The sequence below is a fragment of the Heptranchias perlo genome, chromosome 5, assembly GCF_035084215.1.
Source record: "Heptranchias perlo isolate sHepPer1 chromosome 5, sHepPer1.hap1, whole genome shotgun sequence".
NCBI classification, from domain to species: domain Eukaryota; kingdom Metazoa; phylum Chordata; class Chondrichthyes; order Hexanchiformes; family Hexanchidae; genus Heptranchias; species Heptranchias perlo.
Window position 1 is genome coordinate 134,808,534 of NC_090329.1, and position 21,181 is coordinate 134,829,714.

General features: G+C 50.4%; 1 protein-coding gene across 1 annotated transcript in view; it reads left to right on the top strand.

Annotated features, from left to right (window-relative positions):
* The first annotated feature begins 7,908 nt into the window (after positions 1-7,908).
* lrrc73 (leucine rich repeat containing 73) overlaps positions 7,909-21,181 on the top strand; it is a 137,714-nt gene continuing 124,441 nt past the window's right edge. The window contains exons 1-2 of the mRNA XM_067985230.1: positions 7,909-8,345; positions 16,475-16,635. Coding sequence (XP_067841331.1) covers positions 8,074-8,345; positions 16,475-16,635 — 433 coding nt within the window. The 5' untranslated portion in view covers positions 7,909-8,073. The remainder of the gene's footprint in view (positions 8,346-16,474; positions 16,636-21,181) is intronic.

The window sequence follows — 21,181 nt, forward strand, 5'->3', positions numbered from 1 at the left end:
TATAATGGGTAATAAGGAAATAGCAGAGACATTAAACAAATATTTTGAATCGGGCCAGGACCTACTCCGTTAATGGTAGGGCGTTGGGGAGAGTTATAGAACAAAGAGATCTAGGAGTACAGGTTCATAGCTCCTTGAAAGTGGAGTCACAGGTGGATAGGGTGGTGAAGAAGGCATTCAGCATGCTTGGTTTCATTGGTCAGAACATTGAATACAGGAGTTGGGATGTCTTGTTGAAGTTGTACAAGACATTAGTAAGGCCACACTTGGAATACTGTGTACAGTTCTGGTCACCCTATTATAGAAAGGATATTATTAAACTGGAAAGAGTGCAGAAAAGATTTACTAGGATGCTACCGGGACTTGATGGTTTGATTTATAGGGAGAGGTTAGATAGACTGAGACTTTTTTCCCTGGAGAGTAGGAGGTTAAGGGGTGATCTTATAGAAGTCTATAAAATAATGAGGGGCATAGATAAGGTCGATAGTCAAAATCTTTTCCCAAAGGTAGGGGAGTCTATAACGAGGGGACATAGATTTAAGGTGAGAGGGGAGAGATACAAAAGGGTCCAGAGGGGCAATTTTTTCACTCAAAGGGTGGTGAGTGTCTGGAACGAGCTGCCAGAGGCAGTAGTAGAGGCGGGTACAATTTTGTCTTTTAAAAAGCATTTGGACAGTTACATGGGTAAGATGGGTATAGAGGGATATGGGCCAAGTGCAGGCAATTGGGACTAGCTTAGTGGTATAAACTGGGCGACATGGACATGTTGGGCCGAAGGGCCTGTTTCCATGTTGTAACTTCTATGATTCTATGATTCTATCTGTCTTCACAGTAGAAGAAACAAAAAACATATTGGAAATAGTGGGGATCCAAGGGTCTAATGAGAGGGAGGAAGTTGAAGTAATTAATATTAGTAAAGAGAAAGTACTGGCGAAATTAATGGGACTAAAAGCCGACAAATCCCCTGGACCCAATGGCCTACATCCCAGGGTTTTAAAAGAGGTGGCTGCAGAGATAGTGGATGCATTGGTTGTGATCTTCCAGAATTTCCTAGATTCTAGAACATTCGCCGCGGATTGGAAGGTAGCAAATGTCACCCTGCTATCCAATTCTCTTTTTTAACTTCTTTCCTAACCTTTTCATATTCCCTTTTGTCATCCTCTCCTTTATTGTCTATGTACTTCGTGTATGCCTTTTCCTTTAGTTTCAATTTTGCCCTTGTTTCTTTATTCATTCATGGTGTATCATTACTAGCTAGTTTGTTCTTGCTTTTTAGTTCTCCTGGACTCTATTGGTCACTGTTTTAAATGTTTTCTACTGCTGTTCAATTTCTTTGTTTGTCAGTAACTTTTTCCAGTTTATTTTCCCTAGTTCCATTCTCATCACCAGAAAATCAGCTTTTTTCCAATTTATTACTTTGGGCTTTGACTTACTTATGTCATAGGAACATAGGAACAGGAGTAGGCCATTCAGCCCCTCGTGCCTGCTCTGCCATTTGATAAGATCATGGCTGATCTGTGATCTAACTCCATACACCCGCCTTTGGCCCATATCCCTTAATACCTTTGATTGCCAAAAAGCTATCTATCTCACATTTAAAATTAGCAATTGAGCTAGTATCAATTGCCATTTGCAGAAGAGAGTTCCAAACTTCTACAACCCTTTGTGTGTAGAAATGTTTTCTAATCTCGCTCCTGAAAGGTCTGGCTCTAATTTTTAGACTGTGCCCCCTACTCCTAGAATCCCCAACCAGCGGAAATAGTTTCTCTCTATCCACCCTATCTGTTCCCCTTAACATCTTATAAACTTCGATCAGATCACCCCTTAACCTTCTAAACTCCAGAGAATACAACCCCAATTTGTGTAATCTCTCCTCGTAAGTTAACCCTTGAAGTCCGGGTATCATTCTAGTAAACCTACGCTGCACTCCCTCCAAGGCCAATATGTCCTTCCGAAGGTGTGGTGCCCAGAACTGCTCACAGTACTCCAGGTGCGGTCTAACCAGGGTTTTGTAAAGCTGCAGCATAACTTCTGCCCCCTTGTACTCTAGTTCTCTAGATATAAAGGCCATTAGCCTTATTGATTATTTTCTGCACCTGTTCGTGACACTTCAATGATCTATGTACCTGAACCCCTCGGTCCCTTTGGACATCCACTGTTTTTAACTTTTTACCATTTAGAAAGTACCCTGTTCTATCCTTTTTTGATCCAAAGTGATGACCTCATTGAATTAGATTTGTCTACATTGAATTCCATTTTTTGCCCATTCACCTAATCTATCAATATCGCTTTGTAATTTTGTGTTTTCATCTACACTGCTTACAATGCCACCAATCTTTGCCACCAATGTCCTTCACAATCTTTATCTTAAACCTTATCATGTTGTGGTCGTTATTGCGTAGATGTTCCCCTCTGCTTCTCTTGTCTGTTCTGGTTCATTTCCCATTACTAGATCGAGCAGTGCTTCCTCTCTTGTTGGGCTTTTTACATACCGGGTAAGAAAGGAGTCCTGCACACATTGTGAAAACTCCATTCCCTGTACCCCTTTACCTACTGCTACTTGCCAGTTTATTTGGGGATAGTTAAAATCTCCCATGATTATTATTCTGTGTCCTTTACTTACTTCACATATTTGCTCACATATTTCTTCCTCCACCTCCTTTCCACTATTAGGTGGTCTGTAGTATACCCTATTAATGTGATCAATCCCTTATCTTTTATTTCAATCCATATGGATTCTGTTTCTATCCTCCCGTTAGTTATGTCCTTTTTTTCTACTGCCATATTATCTCTAATTAGTAGTTACTCCATCCCCTTTTTCCTTCCCTATCCTTTCTGATAATATTATAACCTACAATATTTAGTTGCCAGTCCTGTTCTTTATGTAGCCATGTTTTGGTTATTCCAACCACATCTGGCTCCTCGCTACGGATTATTGTCTCTAGTTCCCTGTTTTATTTTGGACGCTGTGTACGTTGCTGTACAGGCAGTTTAATTCATCTTTAACAGTTGTTCCTTTTACTTTATTTTTAAGAGTCCTTTTATACTTCTGTATTATAACTGAATTTGTTCCTTGACTGTTTATGTTATCTTTATTCCTGACCTTTACACTAATCTCCTGTTTCTTTTATCTTTAAGCTTTGTTATTGCTACCAGATCCCTCCCCCCATCCTACTAGTTTAAAGCCTTGTGCACCGCCCTGTTTATCCTTTCCGCTAGGACTCTGGTCCCATTCCAGTTCAGGTGGAGCCTGTCCCAGCGGTACAACTCCTTCCTTTCTCAGTACTGGTGCCAAAGTCCCATGAAATGGATCCCCTCCTTCCCACATCACTCAGCCACGTATTCACCTTTCTGATCTGCTTATCCCTATGAAAATTAGCACGTGGCTCGGGTAGTAAACCAGAGATTACAATCCGTGAGGTCCTGCTTTTTAATTTAGTTCCCAGCTTCTGATATTCCCTTAGCAGGACCTCCTCCTTGTTCTTCTTTATGTCATTGGTGCCGACATGGACCACGACAACTGGATCTTCCCCCTCCCTTTCCAAGTTCCTCTCCAGTTACTCCGAGATGTCCTTACTCCTTTACCCTTGTACCAGGAAGGCAACACACCCTCCTGGACTCTCAGTCAAGTGTGTCCCCCTGTTTATAGAATCCCCTATGACTACAACCTTTCCATTCTCTTCCTCCACGCCCCCCCCCACCCGACCCCGGACTGCCTCTTGCTCCACAGTGCCATGATTAGCATTCAGGGCACCCTCCCTGAAGCCTTCAACCTTATCCTCACAGCTATCAACTACCTCGTACCTGTGGCAGGACCTCTTTCTCCACCTCCCCTTCCTTTATGTGTCGGAGTGTCTCTAACTCGCACTCCAGCTCCAAGACTCTGAGCTGGAGAGTCTCAAGCCAGAGACATTTACTGCAGATGTGGCAATCTGTCAACAAACTCCCACATATTACAGTCCCAACATACTGCCATCTTTAGTTTTTATTTATTTAATCAGAAGTTTATTTCTAGGACTAATGGAATCACTTGAGATAGGGTACGGTATCATAGTGGTTATGTTACTTGACAAGTAATCCAGAGGCCTGGACTAATAATCCGGAGTCATGAGTTCAAATCCCGCCACGGCAGCTGGGGAATTTAAATTCAATTAATTAAATAAAATCTGGAATTAAAAAAGCTCGTATTAGTAATGGTGGCCATGAAACTACCGGATTGGTTCACTAATGTCCTTTAGGGAAGAAAACCTGCCGTCCTTACCTGGTCTGGCCGATATGTGACTCCAGACCCACAACAATGTGGTTGATTCTTAATTGCCCTCTGAAATGGCCCAGCAAGCCACTCAGTCGTAAAATCTCGCTAAAAAAAGTCATAATAAGAATAAAACCGGACAGACCACCTGGCATCGACCACGAGGCACCGGACACGACAAAGCAAATCAAGCCCAGTCGACCCTGCAAAGTCCTCCTCACTAACATCTGGGGACTTGTGCCAAAATTGGGGGAGCTGTCCCACAGACGAGTCAAGCAACAGCCTGACATAGCCATACTCACAGAATCATACCTTTCAGCCAACGTCCCAGACTCTTCCATCACCATCCCTGGGTATGTCCTGTCCCACTGGCAGGACAGACCCACCAGAGGTGGCAGTACAGTGATATACAGTCAGGAGGGAGTGGCCCTGGGAGTCCTCAACATTGACCCTGGACCCCATGAAATCTCATGGCATCAGGTCAAACATGGGCAAGGAAACCTCCTGCTGATTACCACCGACCGCCCTCCCTCAGCTGATGAATCAGTCCTCCTCCATTTTTGAACACCACTAAGAGGAAGCACTGAGGGTAGCAAGGGCACAGAATGTACTCTGGGTGGGGGACTTCAATGTCCATCACCAAGAGTGGCTCGGTAGCTCCACTACTGACCGAGCTGGCCGAGTCCTGAAGGACATAGCTGCCAGACTGGGCCCGCGGCAGGTGGTGAGCGAACCAAAATGAGGGAAAAACCTACTTTACCTCGTCCTCACCAAACTACCTGTCGCAAATGCATCTGTCCATGACAGTATTGGTCGGAGTGACCACTGCACAATCCTTGTGGAGGCGAAGTCCCAACTTCGCACTGAGGACACCATCCAACGTGTAGTGTGGCACGACCACTGTGCGAAATGGGATAGATTCAGAATAGATCTAGCAGCTCAAAACTGGGCCTCCATGAGGCGCTGTGGGCCATCAGCAGCAGCAGAATTGTATTCCAGCACAATCTGTAACCTCATGCCCCAGCACATTCCTCACTCTACCATTACCAACAAGCCAGGGGATCAACCCTGGTTCAATGAGGAGTGTAGAAGAGCATGCCAGGAGCAGCACCAGGCGTTCCTAAAAATGATGTGCCAACCTGGTGAAGCTACAACTCAGGACTACATGCATGCTAAACAGCGGAAGCAACATGCGATAGACAGAACTAAGCAATTCAACAACCAACGGATCAGATCAAAGCTCCTGCCACATCCCTTCGTGAATGGTGGTGGACAATTAAACAACTAACGGGAGGAGGAGACTCTGCAAACATCCCCATCCTCAATGATGGCGGAGTCCAGCACGTGAGTGCAAAAGACAAGGCTGAAGCGTTTGCAACCATCTTCAGCCAGAAGTGCTGAGTGGAAGATCATTTTCGGCCTCCTCCCGATATCCCCACCATCACAGAAGCCAGTCTTCAGCCAATCCGATTCACTCCATGTGATATCAAGAAACGGCTGAGTGCACTGGATACAACAAAGGCGATGGGCCCCGACAACATCCCGGCTGTAGTGCTGAAGACTTGTGCTCCAGAACTAGCTGCGCCTCTAGCCAAGCTGTTCCAGTACAGCTACAACACTGGCATCTACCCGACAATGTGGAAAATTGCCCAGGTATGTCCTGTCCACAAAAAGCAGGACAAATCCAATCTGGCCAATTACCACCCCATCAGTCGACTCTCAATCATCATCAAAGTGATGGAAGGTGTCGTCAACAGTGCTATCAAGCGGCACTTACTCACCAATAACCTGCTCACCGATGCTCAGATTGGGTTCCGCCAGGACCACTCGGCTCCAGACCTCATTACAGCCTTGGTCCAAACATGGACAAAAGAGCTGAATTTCAGAGGTGAGGTGAGAATGACTGCCCTTGACATCAAGGCAGCATTTGACCGAGTGTGGCACCAAAAAGCCCGAGTAAAATTGAAATCAATGGGAATCGGGGGAAACTCTCCAGTGCCTGGACTCATATTTAGCACAACGCAAGATGGTAGTGATTGTTGGAGGCCCTTCATCTCAGCCCCAGGGCATTGCTGCAGGAGTTCCTCAGGGCAGTGTCCTAGGCCCAACCATCTTCCGCTGCTTCATCAATGACATTCCCTCCATCATAAGGTCAGAAATGGGGATGTTCGCTGATGATTGCAGTGTTCAGTTCCATTCGCAACCCCTCAAATAATGAAGCAGTCCGAGCCCGCATGCAGCAAGACCTGGACAACATCCAGGCTTGGGCTCGTAAGTGGCAAGTAACATTCGCGCCAGACAAGTGCCAGGCAATGACCATCTCCAACAAGAGAGAGTCTAACCACCTCCCCTTGACATTCAACGGCATTACCATCGCCGAATCCCCCACCATCAACATCCTGGGGGTCACCATTGACCAGAAACTTAACTGGACCAGCCATATAAATACTGTGGCTACAAGAACAGGTCAGAGGCTGGGTATTCTGCAGCGAGTGACTCAACTCCTGACTCCCCAAAGCCTTTCCACCATCTACAAGGCACAAGTCAGGAGTGTGATGGAATACTCTCCACTTGCCTGGATGAGTGCAGCTCCAACAACACTCAAGAAGCTCGACACCGTCCAGGACAAAGCAGCCCGCTTGATTGGCACCCCATCCACCATCCTAAACATTCATTCCCTTCACCACCGGCGCACCGTGGCTGCAGTGTGTACCATCTATCGGATGCACTGCAGCAACTCGCCAAGGCTTGTTCGACAGCACCTCCCAAACCCGCGACTTCTATCACCTAGAAGGACAAGGGCAGCAGGCAAATGGGAACACCACCACCTGCACATTCCCCTCCAAGTCACACACCATCCCGACTTGGAAATATATCGCCGTTCCCTCCTTGTCGCTCGGTCAAAATCCTGGAACTCCCTTCCTAACAGCACTGTGGGAGAACCTTCACCACATGGACTGCAGCGGTTCAAGAAGGCGGCTCACCAATTAGGGATGGGCGATAAATGCTGGCCTCGCCAGCGACGCCCACATCCCATGAACGAATAAAAAAAAATCTAGCTTATATTTAGTGAATGGATTTAGGTTTATTTCAAAATAATTAGTAGTTACTTAGTCTTTTGTTTTAATTTGATGTATTTTTTGTTTCCTCTATGATTCTATGTTGTGGTTCAGTGGTGAAGGTCGCTTTGGTTTTGCTGTATTCTCAATCTTGAAAATCTGAAATATTTTTTTAAAATAATGAATAAAGTGGCTACATACTATCACATTACACATAGCAAATTCAAAGAACACTTTTATAATTATCATCTTGGTAAAAACATGGTCGATCATCGCAAAGCAATCCACCGAATGGTGAAGAGCGGGAGAGAAGCAGCATTGGTGGGGAGCAGTGAGAGTGTCTTGTTGAAGATCTCATTCATTCCTGCAGTGACTCAGGTGATCGACCTTTCTGCGCACGATTACAGGCACCGTGACGATTGCTCTGTGGTCTGCAGTCTAGTCAAACGCTGCTGCTTCAGATCTCAAATCGGCAAAAAAAAGGTTTGAAAGTTAAATGTCAAATTTTCCCTTCACTGAATGAAATTTGACTTCGATTGCAAACAAAATACACGATTGGTGGAGTGGTGTGTTTTGGGGAGTGGGGGTGGGGTGGGGATGAAGAAGGTGACGCGGTGTCCATGGTAACGGGCAGCTGATTGCGGCGGACACACCAAGACCGCACGGATCCAGGCCGAGGGCCATGCTGTCCGCATCCAGTCAGACCCCCTCCGCCTAGGGCCATGCTGTCCGCATCCAGTCAGACCCCCTCCGCCTAGGGCCATGCTGTCCGGATCCATTCAGATCTCTGGAGAGACGCTCTCCTCCGCCGAGGTGAAAGATATCTGTGACTCTCTCAGCGGCCATTCGGTGCGGCTCCTGTCTCTGAGGGGCTGTCACATCTCAGACCGTGACTTCAACCGCATCAGCCGGCATGTGGCGGACTGTCAGTCCCTGGCACAGCTCAACCTCAACCTGGGAGTAGTCAATAACCTCAACCGAGTCAAACAGCTGGCAGAAGCACTGAAATCCAACAGGTCCATCCATTCCTTGTTGTAAGTACAATCCATCACATATTGGCGTTACAAACTCTAACTTCACAAAAGAGCCATGATGTGGAGATGCCGGTGATGGACTGGGGTGGACAAATGTAAGGAATCTTACAACACCAGGTTATAGTCCAACAATTTTATTTTAAAATCACAAGCTTTCGGAGATTATCCCCTTCGTCAGGTGAATGACTTAAAATAAAATTGTTGGACTATAACCTGGTGTTGTAAGATTCCTTACATTCATAAAAGAGGGGGGACGATGCAGACATTGTAGTTAAGGAGGAGGAGTGTGAAATATTGGATGGGATAAACTTAGTGAGAGAGGCAGTATTAAGGGGATTAGCATCTTTGAAAGTAGATAAATCGCCAGGGCCAGATGAAACGTATCCCAGAAGTTAAAAGAAGCAAGGGAGGAAATAGCGGAGGCTCTGATCATCATTTTCCAATCCTCCCTGGATACAGGCATGGTGCCGGAGGATTGGAGGACTGCTAATGTTGTACCATTGTTTAAAAAGGGAGAAAGGGATAGACTGAGTAATTACAGGCCAGTTAGTGTAACCTCAGTGGTGGGAAAATTATTAGAATCAATTCTGAGGGACAGGATAAACCGTCACCTAGAAAGGCACGGGTTAATCAAAGACAGCATGGATTTATTACAGGAGGGTCGTGTCTGACTAATTTGATTGAATTTTTTGAGGAGGTAACAAGGAGTGTTGATGAGGGTCGCGCATTTGATGAAGTCTACATGGATTTTAGCAAGGCTTTGGACACTGGTCAAAAAAGTAAAAGCCCATGCGATCCAAAGGAGAGTGGCAAGTTGGATCCAAAATTGGCTCAGTGGCAGGAAGCAAAGATTAATGGTCGACAGGTGTTCTTGTGACTGGAAGGCTATTTCCAGTGGGGTCTGTGGGGCTCAGTACTAGGTCCCATGCTTTTCGTGGTATATATTAATGATTTGGACTTAAATGTGGGGGGCATAATTAAGAAGTTTACAAAAATTGGCCATGTGGTTGATTGTAAGGAGGAAAGCTGTAGACTGCAGGAAGATATCAATGGACTGGTCAGGTGGGCAGAAAAATGGCAAATGGAATTCAATCCGGAGAAGTGTGAGGTAATGCATTTGGGGAGAGCAAACAAGGCGAGGGAGTACACAATAAATGGGAGGATACTGAAATGTGTAGAGGAAGTGAGGGACCCTGGAGTGCGTGTCCACAGATCCGTGAAGGTAGCAGGACAGGTAGATAAGGTGGTTAAGAAGCCATATGGAATACTTTCCTTTATTAGCTGAGGCATAGGATATAAGAGCAGGGAGGTTATGCTAGAACTGTATAAAACACTAGTTAGGCCACAGCTTGAGTACTGCGCACAGTTCTGGTCATCATATTAAGGAAGGATGAAATTGCGCTAGAGAGGGTGCAGAGGAGATTTACGAGGATGTTGCCAGGACTGCAGAATTTTAGCTATGAGGAAAGATTGGATAGGCTGGGGCTGAGAGGTGATTTAATTGAGGGGTCTGGATCGAGTGGATAGGAAGGACCTATTTCCCTTAGCAGAGAGGTCAGTGACCAGGGGGCATAGATTTAAAGTGATTGATAGAAGGATTAGAGGGGAGCTAAGAAAAAACAAATTCATGTTAGGACCAAGGCTGTAATGAGGTCTGGAGCCGAGTGGTCCTGGCGGAACCCAAACTGAGCATCGGTGAGCAGGTTATTGGTGAGTAAGTGCCGCTTGATAGCACTGTCGACAACACCTTCCATCACTTTGCTGATGATTGAGAGTAGACTGATGGGGCGGTAATTGGCCAGATTGGATTTGTCCTGCTTTTTGTGGACGGGACATACCTGGGCAATTTTCCACATTGTCGGGTAGATGCCAGTGTTGCAGCTGTACTGGAACCGTTTGGCTAGTTCTGGAGCACAAGTCTTCAGCACTACAGCGGGGATGTTGTCGGGGCCCATAGCCTTTGCTGTATCCAGTACACTCAGCAGTTTCTTGATATCACGTGGAGTGAATCGGATTGGCTGAAGACTGGCTTCTGTGATGGTGGGGATATCGGGAGGAGGCCGAGATGGATCATCCACTCGGCACTTCTGGCTGAAGATGATTGCAAACACTTCAGCCTTGTCTTTTGCACTCACATGCTGGGCTCTGCCATCATTGAGGATGGGGATGTTTACAGAGCCTCCTCCTCCTGTTAGTTGTTTAATTGTCCACCACCTTTCATGACTGGATGTGGCAGGACTGCAGAGTTTTGATCTGATCCATTGGTTGTGGAATCGCTTAGCTCTGTCTATAGCATGTTGCTTCTGCTGCTGAGCATGCATGTAGTCCTGAGTTGTCGCTTCACCAGGTTGGCACCTCATTTTTAGGTACGCCTGGTGCTGCTCCTGGCATGCTCTTCTACACTCCTCATTGAACCAGGGCTGATCCCCTGGCTTGTTGGTAATGGCAGAGTGAGGAATGTGCTGGGGCATGAGGTTACAGATTGTGCTGGAATACAATTCTGCTGCTGCTGATGGCCCACAGCACCTCATGGATGCCCAGTTTTGAGCTGTTAGATCTGTTCTGAATCTATCCCATTTAGCACAGTGATAGTGCCACACAACACGTTGGATGGTGTCCTCAGTGTGAAGATGGGACTTCGTCTCCACAGGACTGTGCAGTGGTCACTCCTACCAATACTGTCATGGACAGATTCATTTGCGACAGGTAGATTGGTGAGGACGAGGTCAAGTAAGTTTCTCCCTCGTGTTGGTTCGCTCACCACCTGCCGCAGGCCCAGTCTGGCAGCTATGTCCTTCAGGACTCGGCCAGCTCGGTGAGTAGTGATGCTACCGAGCCACTCTTGATGATGGACATTGAAGTCCCCCATCCAGAGTACATTCTGTGCCCTTGCTACCCTCAGTGCTTCCTCCAAGTGGTGCTCAACATGGAGGAGGACTGATTCATCAGCTGAGGGAGGGCGGTAGGTGGTAATCAGCAGGAGGTTTCCTTGCCCATGTTTGACTTGATGCCATGAGATTTCATGGGGTCCAGAGTCTACGTTGAGGACTCCCAGGGCCTCTCCCTCCTGACTGTATACCACTGTACCGCCACCTCTGGTGGGTCTGTCCTGCCGGTGGAACAGAACAGACCCAGGGATGGTAATGTAAGAGTCTGGGACGTTGGCTGAAAGGTATGATTCTGTGAGTATGGCTATGTCAGGCTGTTGCTTGACTAGTCTGTGGGACAGCTCTCCCAATTTTGGCACAAGTCCCCAGATGTTAATTAGGAGGACTTTGCTTGGTCAACTGGGCTTGGTTTGCCTTTCTCGTGTCCAGTGCCTCGTGATCCGCTGCCGGGTGGTCCATCCGGTTTTATTCTTATTGTGAATTTCTGTTGTGAGATTGAACAACTGAGTGGCTTGCTCGGCCTTTTCAGAGGGCGATTAAGAATTCAACCACATTGCTGTGGGTCTGGAGTCACATCCAGGTGAGACCGGGTAAGGACGGCAGGTTTCCTTCCCTAAAGGACATTAGTGAACCAGATGAGTTTTTACGACAATCCGGTAGTCTTTTTCATTCCAGATTTTATTTAATTCATTGAATTTAAATTCCCCAGCTGCCGTGGTGGGATATGAACTTGTGGATTACTCGTCCAATAATATAACCACTATGCTACCGTACCCATGAAGGACGGCTTTCTCTCGCCTGCTGCATTTCACCAGGAGTGTCTGAAGATCGGACACACTGACATTTTGGGCATCTCTTTTCTGACTCCTTTGAACTAACCTTTGTGTCTTTCTGCCTGCTCTTCCAGTAAAATACATTCTTTAGAAGTGTCATGATATCGTAGATGAGACATTTAAAACCACTAAATGACACTCAGTCTTGCGTAAGGTTCACTACTTATCTGCTGTTCATGGGAATCTGCAGCTGATGTCCACTTAAGGAGCAGTCAGGAACAGTTGGTGCCTCGCCCGCCACGGAAGCACAGACTGCTGCCCTGGTGGCAGTAGGGGATAGATTAGACCAGCCAGTCCCCTGCTCAGTGGGGACGCAGATCCAGACCTAGCTGAATGGCAATGGCTGTAATAGGCCCGTCTGAGGCTACCTTTCTCAGGACAGTAGCACATATCAGACCTTCTCTTTCAGAGCATCACACAAGTGGCACATAGCAGGCTATACAAGGCTGCCCAGGCATAAGCTCCAGGAGCAAGCAGCCAGGGGATATGGGCCATCACAGTCCTATGTGCCTTTAGTAGCACGGGAACAATCAACCACCTCTTGTGACACTTGTCCTCAGGTTGCACTGAGGATGAGCACCAGAATAAGCGAAAGAAAGGCACAGAAGTGCCGAATGGATGATTCATCTCGGCCTCCTCCCAATATCCCCACCATCACAGAAGCCAGTCTTCAGCCAATTCGATTCACTCCACATGATATCAAGAAACTGCTGAGTGTACTGGATACAGCAAAGGCTATGGGCCCCGACAACATCCCAACTGCAGTGCTGAAGACTTGTGCTCCAGAACTAGCTGTGCCTCTAGCCAAACTGTTCCAGTACAGCTACAACACTGGCATCTACCCGACAATGTGGAAAATTGCCCGGGTATGTCCTGTCCACAAAAAGCAGGACAAATATAATCTGGCCAATTACCGCCCCATCAGTCTACTCTCAATCATCAGCAAAGTGATGGAAGGTGTTGTTGACAGTGCTATCAAGCGGCACTTAATCACCAATAACCTGCTCACCGATTCTCAGTTTGGGTTCCGCCAGGACCATTCGGCTCCAGACCTCATTACAGCCTTGGTCCAAACATGGACAAAAGAGCTGAATTCCAGAGGTGAGGTGAGAGTGACTGCCCTTGACATCAAGGTAGCATTTGACCGAGTGTAGCACCAAGGAGCCCCAGTAAAATTGAAGTCAATGGGAATCAGGGGGAAACTCTCCAGTGGCTGGAGTCATACCTCGCACAAAAGAAGATGGTAGTGGTTGTTGGAGGCCAATCATCTCAGCTCCAGGACATTGCTGCAGGAGTTCCTCAGGGCAGTGTCCCAGGCCCAACCATCCACAGCTGATTCATCAATGACCTTCCCTCCATCATAAGCTCAGAAATGGGGATGTTCGCTGATGATTGCACAATGTTCAGTTCCATTCGCAACCACTCAGATAATGAAGCAGTCCATGCCCGCATGCAGCAAGACCTAGACAACATCCAGGTGTGGGCTGATAAGTGGCAAGTAAGATTCGCACCAGACAAGTGCCAGGCAATGACTATCTCCAACAAGAGAGAGTCTAACCACCTCCCATGACATTCAACGGCATTACCATTGCCGAATCCTCCACCATCAACATCCTGGGGATCACCATTGACCAGAAACTTAACTGGACCAGCCATATAAATACTGTGGCTACGAGAGCAGGTCAGAGGCTGGGTATTCTGTGGCGAGTGACTCACCTCCTGACTCCCCAAAGCCTTTCCACCATCTACAAGGCACAAGTCAGGAGTGTGATGGAATACTCTCCATGATGAGTGCAGCTCCAACAACATTCGAGAAGCTCGACACCATCCAGGACGAAGCAGCCCTCTTGATTGGCACCCCATCCACCCCTAAACATTCACTCCCTTCACAACCAGCGCACCGTGGCTGCAGCGTGTACCATCCACAGGATACAGTGCAGCAACTCGCCAAGGCTTCTTCGACAGCACCTCCCAAACCTGCGACCTCTACCACCTAGAAGGATAAGGGCAGCAGACACATGGGAACAACACCACCTGCACGTTCCCCTCCAAGTCACACACCATCCCGACTTGGAAATATATTGCCGTTCCTTCATTGTCGCTGGGTCAAAATCCTGGAACTCCCTTCCTAAAAGCACTGTGGGAGAACCTTCACCACACGGACTGCAGCGGTTCAAGAAGGCGGCTCACCACCACCTTCTCAAGGGCAATTAGGGATGGGCAATAAATGCTGGCCTCACGAGTGACGCCCACATCCCATGAATGAATAATTAAAAAAATTAGGCATTCATGGAGATTCGTCATAAAGGAAAGGGTCCACTTATTTTGTGCTGACTTATTCAATCAGATGATTAAGACTTGCATTGTCATGTGGAACAAAAGAGAGTGTTGTAGTTCTCAGATGGACATTGGATTGAAGGATGCGTCCTTGGAATTCCAATGCTCTCCTAGCCAGCCTCCCATCTTCCACCCTCCGTAAACGCGAGCTCATCCAAACTTCTGTTGTCCGTATCTTAACTCATATCAAGTCCTGTTCACCCATCACACATGTGCTCACGAACCTTCATTGGCTCCCGGTCCAGTTCGATTTTAAAATTCTCAGCCTTGTTTTCAAATCCCTTCATTGCCTCACTCCTCCCTATCTCTGTAACCTCCTCCAATTCTGGCCTCTTCCACATTCCTGATTTTAACCGCTCTACCATTGGCGGCTGTGCCTTCAGCTGCCTAGGCCCCAAACTCTGGAATTCCCTCCCTAAACCTCTGTACCTCTCCATCCCTCCTCCTTTAAGACACTCCTTAAAACCCACCTCTTTGACCAAGAGTTTGGTCACCTGTCCTAATATCTCCTTATGTGGCTCGGTGTCAAATTTTTATTTAGTAACGCTCCCGTGAAGCTCCTTGGGACGTTTTACTACGTTAAAGGCACCATAGAAATGCAAATTGTTGTTGGAGTAACGGTCATCCTGATGCTCTTCTCAATGTAGTTCTGCCTCTAAATCAGCCAGGGACGCTTTTCCAGGAATGTCCATCTCCAGGCCTTCTTGTATAGCAAAGTTGTACAGGGCACAGCAGGCTATAAGAATGTGGGATACACACGCTCAAGCATATTGCAGAGCTCCTCCTGACCTATCAAGGCAGTGAAGATGCTGCTTTATGACCTTACTGACCACTCTGGTAGGGGAATAAAGGAATATGGAAACAAGGTAGGTGAATAGGGTTAAGACTACTACTCATGTGCAGGATAAACTCCAACACGAAAACTGGTTGGGTCGAATGGCCTGTTTCCGTGTTGTAATTACTATGTAATTCATGTAAAATACTCATTCCCAGCTCTGGTAATTAATAACAGTTTTGGCAGTCTTCAGGCTCAAAAGTTTCTCACCTCCCTTGTCTCAGCTGTTCCTGGCAACTGTACAGCTTATATTTTCTCATTCTAACTAACCCCCAGTACATTTCCAGAATAACTTCAGGGAATTCGGGGCACCAGTTCCATGTGGGGATGAGGAGGCCAGATCACAGGAAGGATGCATCCATTTTGGGGCAGAAAACTGGCAGAAATGGCTTCCACACTAATTTGCTGGTCAGGAAAAGGAATGCTGAAAACAACGTGGAATTAGTAGTTTTTCATGTTTTTTCACCTCATTGTGATTGAATTATCGCTAAAATCTTGCTTTGTTTTTTAACCAGTTATCTTGGTATTTGTATTTCAGTTGAAAATAATTTCCTGCGCTATTTTCTATACTATTTTGCATTGTTTTTCATCACAATACTGAAGCACAACATTAAATGACAAAGGTGCAACTACTGCATAAATCAACAGTGGCCTGCACTGTAGGAGTGTGGTTTTAATGTTCTCTCATTTTTGTTATTTTTTTCATTGGTGAGAACAAAAATAAGATGTAGAAACTTGTTTCACAACAAGATGCAATATTATTAATTATGCCAAAATGTGTTGGCAAAGAAAACCTTGTCTAGAAAGTAAACATGTTACTTTTCAAGTGCCTGACAAGATGACTTATCCATATTGTACAGCAGTTTCCACTCTGTCCAGCATTTAAAATCTGTTTACAGGCTTTTGAAGTCATAAGCTTTCTCATGGTGAAAAGTTAGCAACTCTTGACTTTTACCTGTTGTTTGCCGTTGCCTCTTTGTTTGGTCTGCCCACTGAAGGGCTTTCTCCCGCCTATAGAGTGGCGGTTCCAATGAAGAGTCTCACTTGATTCTTTAACCTTTCTCTTTCAGATTCTGACTGCCCTTCTATGGCATTTTCAGTTTTTATTTCCAGTTAGTGGTACTCTCTCATTGCTAAATACAAAATACGTTTAAATGTTGTGTGTCATTTGTTGTGTTGTTTACCATGCCACTTAACTCGTGCCCTAAGGGTGTGTAACAAATTTATTTCCTGTAGCCTGCACGGCAGTCCCCTCACTGATCCTGGATTGGCTGTCCTGAACCCTGCCCTTTCCCTGCATCCCTCCCTAATATCGCTGGACCTCGGAGACTGTATGTTGGGAGATGAAGGAATGAATCTCATCTGTGGACTGTTACCGCCTGATGGAGCAAAGTCAGGTATGAATTATGTGTGGCATTTGTGCTGAATAACCCTATCAGGCAATGGGAACTAGGGTCTGAATGTTTCATTGACTATATCTAGGCAGGATTACCAGTGGCTTAGTTGCTAAATTTACCATATGGTGTGGCCTCTGGTTTAATCTCTCTTCTGTGCTGCATTAGCTAATCACAGCTGGTGCAGTATTATGGTATACTGTTATTGAGCAGAATGCCCTTCGAGGAGGAAGGACAACAATCAGCTGAGTTCTGAGTCCTAATTGCTATCCAGTGACCGATGGAAAGTTCATGTTTGTTGACTGGATCAGGCTTGGCTGTGATGTACCCAAGGTCAATTAGCCTGGTGACACTTAGACCCCAATATTAACAAAGAGCTGGGGAGGGTATGGGGGAACGTTTAATCGGTCGAAGAACATGGCCGATCTTAATGGCAATTAGAATATTGTTGGGCCGTTTCCTACCCGACAGTCAGCCAAATGGACAGGGATTAACAGTGGCATGAGGCCGCAGCCAGGGACCTGTGGTGACCCGCGGTTCCCGGCACTCAGGAGGGAGCACCGGCTGCCGGCTCGCAATAGGGAGGTGAGGGAGACTCACAATCGGGAGGGGGGAGGAGGCGGAAACTCACAATCGGGAGGGGGAGGAGGGGAAGACTCACAATCAGGTGGAGGGGGAGACTCACAATCAGGAGGGGGGAGGAGGAGGTGACTCACAATCGGGAGGTGGAGGGGGGAGACTCACACTCGGGAGGCGGGAGGATGGGGAGGCTCACGATCGGGAGGGGGAGGAGAGGGAGACTCACAATCGGGAGGGGGAGGAGGGGGAGACTCACAATTAGGAGGGGGGAGGAGGAGGTGACTCACAATCGGGAGGTGGAGGGGGGAGACTCACACTCGGGAGGATGGGGAGGCTCACGATCGGGAGGGGGAGGAGGGGGAGACTCACAATCGGGAGGGGGAGGAGGGGGAGACTCACAATTAGGAGGGGGGAGGAGGAGGTGACTCACAATCGGGAGGTGGAGGGGGGAGACTCACACTCGGGAGGATGGGGAGGCTCACGATCGGGAGGGGGAGGAGGGGGAGACTCACAATCGGGAGGGGGAGGAGGGGGAGACTCACAATCAGGAGAGGGGAGGAGGGGGAGACTCACAATCGGGAGGGGGGAGGAGGGGGAGACTCACAATCGGGAGGGGGAGACTCACAATCAGGAGAGGGGAGGAGGGGGAGACTCACAATCGGGAGGGGGAGGAGGGGGAGACTCACAATCGGGAGGGGGAGGAGGGGGAGACTCACAATCGGGAGGGGGAGGAGGGGGAAACTCACAATTGCGAGATGGGAGGAGGGGGAGACTCACAATCAGGAGGGGGGAGGAGGGGGAGACTCACAATCAGGAGGGGGGAGGAGGGGGAGACTCACAATCGGGAGGGGGGAGGAGGGGGAGACTCACAATCGGGAGGGGGAGACTCACAATCAGGAGGGGGGAGGAGGGGGAGACTCACAATCAGGAGGGGGAAACTCACACTCGGGAGGAGGGGGAGACTCACAATCGGGAGGAGGGGGAGACTCACAATCGGGAGGGGGAGACTCACAATCGGGAGGGGGAGACTCACACTCGGGAGGCGGGGGAGACTCACAATCGGGAGTGGGGAGGAGGGGGAGACACACAATCAGGAGGGGGGAGGAGGGGGAGACTCACAATCGGGAGGGGGGAGGAGGGGGAGACTCACAATCAGGAGGGGGGAGGAGGGGGAGACTCACAATCGGGAGGGGGAGGAGGGGGAGACTCACAATCGGGAGGGGGAGGAGGGGGAAACTCACAATTGCGAGATGGGAGGAGGGGGAAACTCACAATTGCGAGATGGGAGGAGGGGGAGACTCACAATCAGGAGGGGGGAGGAGGGGGAGACTCACAATCGGGAGGGGGAGACTCACAATCAGGAGGGGGGAGGAGGGGGAGACTCACACTCGGGAGGCGGGGGAGACTCACAATCGGGAGTGGGGAGGAGGGGGAGACACACAATCGGGAGGGGGGAGGAGGGGGAGACTCACAATCGGGAGGGGGGAGGAGGGGGAGACTCACAATCGGGAGGGGGAGGAGGGGGAGACTCACAATCGGGAGGGGGGAGGAGGGGGAGACTCACAATCGGGAGGGGGGAGGAGGGGGAGACTCACAATCGGGAGGGGGGAGGAGGGGGAGACTCACAATCGGGAAGGGGGAGGAGGGGGAGACTCACAATCGGGAGGGGGGAGGAGGGGGAGACTCACAATCGGGAGGAGGGAGGAGGGGGGAGACTCATAATCGGGAGGGGAAGGAGGAGACTCACAATCGGGAGGGGGAGGAGGAGACTCACAATCGGGAGGGGGAGGAGGAGACTCACAATCGGGAGGGGGAGGCGGAGACTCACAATCGGGAGGGGGAGGAGGAGACTCACAATCGGGAGGGGGGGGAGGAGGGGGAGACTCACAATCCGGAGGGGGGAGGGTGAGACTCACTATCTGGAGGGGGAGGAGGAGACTCGCAATCGGGAGTGGGGAGGATGGGGAGGCTCACAATCGGGAGGGGGGGAAGAGGAGGAGACCCACGATTGAGACGGGGGAGACTTACGATTGTGAGGGGAGATCAGGAGGTAGGGGGAGGCTGGAGATTGGCAGTGTGGGGAGGCTCACGATCGGGGGGAGTCTCATGATTTGGAGGGGGAGGTGTCGTGCCGTGATCGGGGGGAGGTGTCGTGCCGTGATCGGGGGGAGGTGTCGTGTCGTGATCGGGGGGAGGTGTCGTGCCGTGATCGGGGGGAGATGTCGTGCCGTGATCGGGGGGAGGTGTCGTGCCTTGATCGGGGGGATGGTGTTGTGCCTTGATCGGGGGTTGGTGTCGTGCCTTGATCGGGGGGATGGTGTCGTGCCTTGATCGGGGGGTGGTGTCGTGCCGTGATCGGGGGGTGGTGTCGTGCCGTGATCGGGGGTTGGTGTCGTGCCGTGATCGGGGGTTGGTGTCGTGCCGTGATCCGGGGGGAGGTGTCGTGCCGTGATCGGGGGTTGGTGTCGTGCCGTGATCGGGGCGAGGAGTCGTGCCGTGATCCGGGGGGAGGTGTCGTGCCGTGATCGGGGGGAGGTGTCGTGCCGTGATCGGGGCGAGGAGTCGTGCCGTGATCCGGGGGGAGGTGTCGTGCCGTGATCGGGGGGAGGAGTCGTGCCGTGATCGGGGGGAGGAGTCGTGCCGTGATCGGGGGGAGGAGGTGTCGTGCCGTGATCGGGGGGGGGAGGTGTCATGCCGTGATCGGGGGGAGGAGTCGTGCCGTGATCCGGGGGGAGGTGTCGTGCCGTGATCGGGGGGGGGAGGTGTCGTGCCGTGATCGGGGGGAGATGTCGTGCCGTGATCGGGGGGAGGTGTCGTGCCTTGATCGGGGGGATGGTGTCGTGCCTTAATCGGGGGGTGGTGTCGTGCCGTGATCGGGGGGTGATGTCGTGCCGTGATCGGGGGTTGGTGTCGTGCCGTGATCGGGGGTTGGTGTCGTGCCGTGATCCGGGGGGAGGTGTCGTGCCGTGATCGGGGGTTGGTGTCGTGCCGTGATCGGGGCGAGGAGTCGTGCCGTGATCGGGGGGAGGAGTCGTGCCGTGATCGGGGGGAGGAGGTGTCGTGCCGTGATCGGGGGGGGGAGGTGTCATGCCGTGATCGGGGGGAGGAGTCGTGCCGTGATCCGGGGGGAGGTGTCGTGCCGTGATCGGGGGGGGGAGGTGTCGTGCCGTGATCGGGGGGAGGTGTCGTGCCGTGATCGGGGGGGGGGAGGTGTCGTGCCGTGATCGGGGGGGGGAGGTGTCGTGCCGTGATCGGGGGGGGGAGGTGTCGTGCCGTGATCGGGGGGGGGAGGTGTCGTGCCGTGATCGGGGGGGGGAGGTGTCGTGCCGTGATCGGGGGGAGGAGTCGTGCCGTGATCCGGGGGGAGGTGCCGTGCCGTGATCGGGGGGAGGTGTCGTGCCGTGATCCGGGGGGAGGTGTCGTGCCGTGATCGGGGGGGGGAGGAGTCGTGCCGTGATCCGGGGGGAGGTGCCGTGCCGTGATCGGGGGGTGGTGTCGTGCCGTGATCGGGGGGAGGAGTCGTGCCGTGATCGGGGGGAGGTGTCGTGCCGTGATCGGGGGGGAGGAGTCGTGCCGTGATCGGGGGGGAGGAGTCGTGCCGTGATCCGGGGGGAGGTGCCGTGCCGTGATCGGGGGGTGGTGTCGTGCCGTGATCGGGGGGAGGAGTCGTGCCGTGATCGGGGGGTGGTGTCGTGCCGTGATCGGGGGGGAGGAGTCGTGCCGTGATCGGGGGGGAGGAGTCGTGCCGTGATCGGGGGGAGGAGTCGTGCCGTGATCGGGGGGAGGAGTCGTGCCGTGATCGGGGGGAGGAGTCGTGCCGTGATCGGGGGGAGGAGTCGTGCCGTGATCGGGGGGAGGAGTCGTGCCGTGATCGGGGGGAGGAGTCGTGCCGTGATCGGGGGGAGGTGTCGTGCCGTGATCGGGGGGAGGTGTCGTGCCGTGATCGGGGGGAGGTGTCGTGCCGTGATCG